The 8,505-nt window shown below is 39.9% G+C and overlaps 2 protein-coding genes across 2 annotated transcripts; both read left to right on the plus strand.

The window, feature by feature from the left end:
• Nucleotides 1-1,930: 1,930 nt before the first annotated feature.
• PCYB_031110 (ubiquitin-specific protease) lies at nucleotides 1,931-3,626 on the plus strand (the record flags this gene model as incomplete). The annotated part of the gene is made up of 2 exons (XM_004220781.1): nucleotides 1,931-3,073; nucleotides 3,603-3,626. 2 exons carry the CDS (start codon nucleotides 1,931-1,933, stop codon nucleotides 3,624-3,626), a joined length of 1,167 nt encoding a protein of 388 aa, XP_004220829.1.
• Nucleotides 3,627-5,677: 2,051 nt separating this feature from the next.
• Nucleotides 5,678-8,342, plus strand: PCYB_031120 (hypothetical protein; the record flags this gene model as incomplete). Its single annotated transcript, XM_004220782.1, has 4 exons — nucleotides 5,678-6,442; nucleotides 6,509-7,942; nucleotides 7,995-8,132; nucleotides 8,220-8,342. 2 exons carry the CDS (start codon nucleotides 5,678-5,680, stop codon nucleotides 7,940-7,942), a joined length of 2,199 nt encoding a protein of 732 aa, XP_004220830.1. The 3' UTR covers nucleotides 7,995-8,132; nucleotides 8,220-8,342.
• Between the last annotated feature and the right edge of the window lie 163 nt (nucleotides 8,343-8,505).

An 8,505-nucleotide genomic window follows, 5' to 3' on the forward strand; every position in this document is an offset into this window, starting at 1 on the left:
GGAACGCGTTCCGTAATTCCGCGCACACGAAATTGCACGTGTTTGCGTTTTCTCATGTGTGTGTTTTGTTTGTGTACTAATGTTCTTTTCGTATGTCTGCTTATATATCCGCCACCACTGTACTCAGACACCCCTGCCATTGTGCCTTTTTCATCCGTTTATTTTTTATAAAATGTGTTTATTTGAAATGACGTAGCAGTAGCGTTTTCGCGCATATTTTGACACTGAGTTCCGCTTGTTTGTTTCTTCGTCTATCTCCCCACCCCCGTGCGCATAATCATATACGTACGCAAAAAGGATGCATTGATGAACAGACGTTCGTATAGCACGCAGAAAGGGGGAAACATGTACAATGCTGTCCCCCTCTATATATTTTTTTTTTTTTTTCCCCATCATGCGTAATGCAACACCCCCCGCACGCTGCCTCCTCCACCACCGTCGCCAAAACCCATTTTTTGTTAAACATAATCGATGCGCACATTTCCCTTTTACGAATTTTATAACCTTAAAATGAACCATCCTGCTGCGCAAAACAAATTAAGAAGACCCCACTGGGGCTGAAAAAAAAAACATGTTAGCAGAGATTTTTCCCGCTAAAGAAGCATCACTACATAAATGTCATGTTATGCGACGCTATGCAAATTTTGCGTGTTTCCTTTCCCCACACCGTTATTTTATTTTATTTTATTTTATTTTTATTTTTTTTTCCTTTTCAAACGCTTATTTTTTCCCGACTGTTTCCTCTCACCCCCCCCTCACAGCATACATGCGCGAAAAATGCATGTTGCATATATGTACGAACCAGCGCAAAAGTACGCATGTGTATGTATGCATGCATAGAAGCGCAAATGCATACTTACATAAATATCAGCGTGCGTATACAGTGTACTTATGCGCAATTATACACATGAGCAAAGTTCATTACCGTTCCTGCCAAGCAGCACGTTTCGCGTTCGATTGGATTGCGACATATGTTTATCAATTTCTGTCCCTTTTTTTTGATTCCCCCTATTTTTTTCGTTCACATTGAGATAATTCCTGCTTTGCTGTCGACGTGGTTGAAAAAAGAAAAAAGCGTCAAGTACAAGTAGAAAGAGTTGGAACATCCTCTTTTTTTTCATTCGTCCGTCTTCGCTTTTTTTTTTTTTTTTTTTTTCTAACTGCAGAACAGGCAACTTTAACGGGCAATTTTAAAGGGCACCTCCAACGTGCACACTGAAGGGCGAACCGATCATGCTCCCTTTCCACTGCGACCAAACGTAAAAGCAGCAACGTGGAAGGAGCGTTCTCCCCATCGCAAGTATGTACTTCCCAGTACGCGTGCGTAGAGCAACGCCGCCAGACGCGTAGTGCCCAAGTTTCCACTGCGAAGAGGAGGCACAAACAAATCACGACATCGGAAATGCTAAATTAAAGCAAAACGGACAACCCCTCAGTAGCAAAACGGACAACTCCTCAGTAGCAAAACGGACAACTTCTCAGTAGCAAAACGAACAACTCCTCAGTAGCAAAACAATGAAAATTTTTTCGCAGTTGCCACCATAACGTGTGCACAATTAAGAAAGAGATAAATATTTATTTGTTCGAGCAGCTGCCAGACGGGCGCACGTAATGCAAACGTGAAGAGGCACCCGTACAAGGAGGCATATTCGCGTAACCACACAAGTGAATGCTCGGGCTGTTTCCCCTCCGTGAAGGTAGCCTCATAACTGTGCAGAGGGAATAACTCCAACAGAGGGCACAACTCCATCAGAGGGCACAACTCCAACAGAGGGCACAACTCCATCAGAGGGCACAACTCCATCAGAGGGCACAACTCCAACAGAGGGCACAACTCCCACAGAGGGCACAACTCCCACAGAGGGCACAACTCCAACAGAGGCCACATTTTACCAAGCACCGCACACCACTCCCCCCAAAATGAGACAAGATGAGCCTCACTGAACACAATCTGCGTGATTTGTTCTATGCGAAGAATTACAAATATTACGCCAAGTATGATAACTATGGAAGTGTCCAAAGGAGACACACGTCCTTCCAGAACAATGGGAACGTGTGCTACTGCAACGCGTCTCTCCAACTGTTACTGTCGATCAAACCACTCTGCATATACCTGCTAAGCAAGTTTGATAAAATATATGGAAGAACGAAATCAAAATCAAAGTATAAGGGAGACATACTGAAGGCCCTCTTTTACATTATTGAGGAAACGTACAAAGTCGAAAAAGGGTACTTATGCACAGACACACATATTAATCTTTTAAAAAAAATGAGAAAATATAATAGCACCATAGTGATCAATGCACAGAATGATGCACACGAATTCTTGTTAATGCTACTCAACTATATAAACGTTGAGTGCAACCGTGATTTTAATTTCCCACCAAATTTTGAAATCATCCTCGACGATAAAGATAGCAAAGAAAACGCATCGGAAAAGTACTGGGTAAAATATCTATTTAGGGATAACAGCATAATAACAGACCTTTTAGGGTTCCAAAATGTCTCTAGCATAACTTGCACACATTGTGGACATACAAGACACAGTTTTGAATTCTGCCTAGACTTAGGGTTAGAGTTCCAAAGTGAGCACATACAAAGTACATCACTAATTGATTTACTAAGGAGTAACATCATGAAGAGTGATGATTTTTGCCACTTATTTTGCCCCATCTGTAAATCCAAACAAAATAGCTGCATTAAGAAAGGCCTCTACAGAATGCCCAATTTGTATATGATTATTTATATCAAACGATTTAAGTGGAGTTACGAGTGCACCAATTATTTCAAAAGTAGAGTGAAAAAAATTGACACAACTGTATTACTGCCATGGGATGGATTAATTGATTTTACTTCCTTTGCTTACATGTCCAACCATGAATCTTTATCCAACTCGAAGTATCTCATCGAGAGCTTCATTTGTCACAGCGGCAACAGTTACAATGGTCACTACACAGCCGTCGTTAAGCATACCGATGGATTTTACAAATGCAATGATGAAAAAATGAAAAAACTCAGTAACCCGTTTAATCCTGAAAATATTAGCGACATTTACCTGCTCCTACTCAGAAGGGTTACCTAAGAGGTGAGGGGAGAGGGGCATGCCCAAACGAGAACCTACTGCAGCTCCGAATAAATGTGCCACATGTTTGCACGAAACAACACAAAACTGTGCATAACACCAGTTATATCCTCCTTACAGAGAAAACACGAAAAATAGGTCCATCAAATATAACTGCATTAGCATATATTCTACATTTTACATGTCGCTATCAACACACGGTAGTAGTCCGATTGTACCGCCCCTAACGCACATCGTGACGATTCACATGGGAAGAGTAACGCACCCAGTGGGTCTACAAAATACCCCGTCCTGCACATCACCCGACCGGATAAGCACAAATTGGATGCCGATTGTGCCCCCTTTTATCCTGCAATGTGTCTATCTACACATATGCACGTCCATTACCCAGGGGGATGGGATAAACACCTCATATGCCTTTTTTAACACTCCGATTATTTCCCATTTTGACAAATATTTACTTTAAGACGAATCGACAGATGTACATTTTATTTATTTTTTTTTTAATTTCCTTTTTCAGTGTTCTTATTTTTATGTGGAATGAAAAAAAAAAAAAAAATGTAAAATTTAAAGCACCTCTCCAAAAGTAGCACAATTTTTTTGTGTTTTTTTCCAAGTGCTACAAAAATGTGTGTCTCCTTATTTTTTGCAAAAGGGGGTGGTGACGAAACGGAGGATACGCAAAAAGGCGCCCCTTTTGCCAGAAATAATTAGCAGCAGCGTGCCCCCATATGTTCATTTGTTTGCTCATTCGTTTGCTCACTCGTTTGCTCATTTTTTTGTTTGTCTGCCCGATCGATTGTTATCACCCCGTTTGTTTTCTCCCCCTCCGTCTTCCACCAACGTTCTTCAATTTTGCAAAAAAGGACAATTCAAACGTGTGAGCGAGAGCAAAATGGAGCATTCTAAAAAATGCGCCGTGTTAGAGACACACTATGCACCGAACGGGCAAAAAAAAAAAATTTTTCTCATTTAAAAAATGCACATATAACCAGCCTAAATGAAAGGCAAAAATAAGAACAGTTTAATGTGCCCAACTTCCGTTCCACTAAAAAAGAATAATGGGCAAAATTGCAAATTCTGGGGGAATCCTTTTCACGAGGATTTGCTTCAGCACCCCGCGGATGTGTATGTCCGAAAGAGGGAAAACCGAAAAACTGGAAAAAAAAAATAAACAAATTAAACGATGTGGGGCTCCAACACCCCGCAAAATACAGTGGCAACCAAGTTGTCTAGACCTTCTGCTATTCACCCACCACTTGCTCTATTTTTGCAAAACCGCTTTATGCGTTAATGAGGCGCAGCACCAGGTAAGATCATCCACACTGGGCGCGATTCTTCCACTCCCTCAGCAGCTAAACTTTCGCCGATGCATATCTCTCCCCTTCATGTCGCACTCTTTTCGCGCACGGCTGAATGCTACACGGAAAAGCGTCCCAAAAAAGGAAAAAGGAAAAAGAGAAAATATCTACATGACTAAATAATCCGAACTTTAAAATTTTCTCCGAATGTGAAGGAAAAAAAAAATTAGCACACCCAACAGTAGTACCAATGAAGTACTCACCACAAATAAAACACATCTACCAAAGTTTTCTTATAAAAACTAATGAATGCACATTTTTGAATCCAAAATTATGCTGTCCCGTCGCGACCCCTCCATGTGCACACTCCATTTGATTACCTCCCCTGTGCTTATTCGAAAAAACTAACCATTCGCACTTTATTTCTCTACCTAGTAGTTGGCCAAGCAAGGACAACATGATTAAACATCCCAGCTCGAATAAACACAGTGGGGGTCTAAAATTTTTTTTTTATTAATAACGTTAAGCATTTACAAAATTGATAAAAATGCCCATTTGTGCATTCTCTACATTTTAATACACATTTCTGTATTCATAAGTCTATCGATTTTTTTTTTTTTATCCTACAAGTGGAATGAATTAATTTTTTTGGAGACTTTCACTTTTTTTCTATTCTCCTAAAAATGTTTGTGTTTTCCTAAATTTCATAAAATAACATTTTTTATCAGAAAAATAAAAATAAAAAATAAAAATACGAAAGATGAAACTTTTGATATCCCCATCCTCTTCTACATATTCGAATAACATTCCCTGACAAGAAGACTACCTTTCGAATGACTCTCTACTTCTCCCCCCCTTCACTGCATTGTATAAGTACAAATCGAATCCCTCCCCCATGCGATGCTGTAATTTTTCCCATTTCGCGTTGGCCACAATTGAAGATCCCCATCCCTCCCTTACACCTTTGTGCACAAATTAGTAAATACATTTTGTACACTCGGGATGCACACCGCCAATCATCAGAGAAGCATCTCCCACTTATTGAAAAAGAAAAACATCTCAACATCCAAAAAGGGATGATCTGATTATATAAATATATCCACACATGTTTGCAGCACATACATGTTAGGAATCGATCCTACATGTATACCTCTTCCCCCAAAACTGCATCAGTTTCTCCAACGAGAGTTCCAACCCCAGTGGTGGTAGGCGATAACGACATAGAGAAGAATGAACTAATTGGTATGGTGGATACTCGTAAGATACTCTCTCCTCACAAAATAAACAATACAAAATGAAAAAGAGAAAGTGCCACTTTCGACAACAAAGTGAAGGAAGAGACAAAAGGAAAAAAAAATTGAGGAACAGAAACAAGTTGGTACTAAACCGCAGAGGTGATACCCACTGTGAAGGGAAGAATGGCAGGGGGACCCATCAAACTAAGGGACATGTTAAAAATAATCACAATTTCGCATGCGACGAGAAAAGTAACACTTGCAGGAAGGAGTCACAACAAGGAAGCGAAATGCTAGTCAACCCAAACAGGTACAACGAAACAGATGCAGCAGATATGTGTGAAGACTCATTACACAACAGTAGCGACTCCTCTGAAACTCCCAAAATTTTCGAATCCAACGAATCGGAGATATATCAAAGCACAAGCGAGTTCGACGTGCAAAGCACTACATCGAATAACACCATTAGCGATCTAAGTGCACACACAGACGAAGGTTACAACCAGGATGACAGATTAATTCAAATATTTGAGCGCATCGATTATGCAGGGAGTGCCTGTTCAGGGGAAAATAACGACTTATGCAGAAATTGGGACGTCTTGGAAACGCTCGATGTTTATGACGTGTTTGAAAATGAGGGGGACACAGATAGGGCGCACGCAGGGGGTGCACCTAATTGGGCCTCTAGTCGGGCTTCTAACCGGGACATTAACCAGAATGCTAATCAGCATGTTGACCAAGTTGATGGTCACGTCCCTAACCACGACACAAAGTGTGACGGTCCCACCGAGAGCCCGCCGCCCCCCACCAAAGCAACACACGAGGTAGAAAAACTGATCACGCAAAACGTCTTCTCAAAAAAAATGCTTATCATACTCCCCTTTTTTAAGAAGCGTATCTTCATAGAAGCCATATGGGATTACTTCCAATCAAACAAAGTGAAGGACGAAACGGACGGAGATAACTTAAAAGTTCAGTGCTTCCACACCTTCTGTAAAATCCGAGAATGTGCAACGCGTTGTAGTGATGGTCCCACCGATGGGAACTTCCTGAATGATGAATTACTCAGCACATACTTCTTTAACAAACTAAATAAAAACCAATATGATATAAAAATAAAAATGGATTACTACGAAGTGGAATTTTTTTTCATTTTCTTCTTAACATACTTTCGCTTTTCTCTATACCTAACGGGATTTATAAATTCATCTTTTCTGTACCACTCTAACGAAGTGCACTTCATCATCTTTGTCCTGAATAGATATCATTACTTCGTGGACCATATGTACGTTAATGATAATTGTTTGCCTTTTACTCCGAATGAGGTGGAAGACATTATGTGCACCTACAAGAAGTGCATTATCTCTCTTTTAGATTATCTCGACACTTTTTACCCGTTTCTGCTGCTCATAAGTGACGTTATGCAAGAGGTGCACACGAAATTTAAAAAAATTTCATACAAAGTGAAGGAACTTGAGGAGGTTCTGGCGAAAGCGGACTCCACTGACAGAACACCCCAGAGCGATAACATCGACCCTCATATTATGACACCACACACTATCAAAAAGTTCAATGCCGTTAAAAAAATTAACAAAATAAAGAGGAAGTTCTTCAAACGGAATGGTGATTCGTTTGTTATGATGATTAGAGCGCGCCTGGGCAGTTATTGGGTGGATAGGGGGGAACGTTACATAGGTGCTTCCATCTTAGGTGAGCCGTTTTCAGACGATGCCAATTTGAGTGACCACTCCCTGCATGGTGACAATCTCGACGAGCAGCTTGTCCAAATGATCCGCAACACCAGGTGCAACATGCTGGTAAAGCACACCATCTTCCGCACGGTCGCGAAGTTGAACCAAATTCTGAACTCCCTCGAAATGGCCATTACTTTGACAGACGCGAACGAAACATGCGCACAGCACATCATGTCGATGTCGACGCTACTCACATTCAAAGCCCTAAAAGAAATGAAAAAAAAAGACAAATGGCTTCAACTCCTAAAGCATAATTATTTCTATATCGAAAAAAGTTACTACTACTTCAAAGAATTGCATGAAAAAAAAATCATCTACTACCAAATACAAAATCTGTTCCGATCCATCCTAAATTTCAAAATTAATGTCGTATACAATCCCTTCATACATTATTTATCCATTGAAGATATGAAAAATAAAAATATACACACTATCTATGACTACATATACTACATAAAGGATATGCGCCAGAAAAATTACCTAGTAACTCTCTTCGTGTTCAATCAATTTACAAACTACAATTTGATGTTACCACGTATGGGTTCCTCTTCTCAATTTATAGCTCCTTGAAATTTTTATTTTTCGAAAAATCTTCAATCCATTTAATAAAAAAAATGGAACAATGAAAAATAAATTTATGTACCTATTCAACGATATGATAAATTCTTGGGATTTTAAAACGTATGAACATATCCCCATTCCTTCCAAAAATATTATAAAAGACACTTTTTTTATTCAAGAGAATTCAATTGTGACGAGTGTACTGTCAGCTGCCATGAGGGAAGTAACCCGGATGAGATTCACTGGACATATAGTCACTAATGCTTCGCTTTTTTATCGTTATAAGAGACTGCTAAATTATCAGATCCGCAGAGTGATCCTAAACAGTAATGCTATTCACATGGTTGAACAAAATTATGTGATCCGTCAAATTGAGGACAACTTGGAGGAAATGAAAAATAAACTGTAACTCCATAAGATTGGCATGCAACTTTAGGGTGTCCTACCACTACGATTATTACTGTCCAAAACGTTCTCGAAGAAAGGACGCCCACGAGGAATCTCCCTATCGGGGCTGCAAACAAAAGTTCCCCCCCCTATTTTTTTTTTTTACTGTTCACCAGATAAGTCTT

The sequence above is a fragment of the Plasmodium cynomolgi genome, chromosome 3 (genome assembly GCF_000321355.1).
Source record: "Plasmodium cynomolgi strain B DNA, chromosome 3, whole genome shotgun sequence".
NCBI classification, from domain to species: Eukaryota; Apicomplexa; class Aconoidasida; order Haemosporida; family Plasmodiidae; genus Plasmodium; species Plasmodium cynomolgi.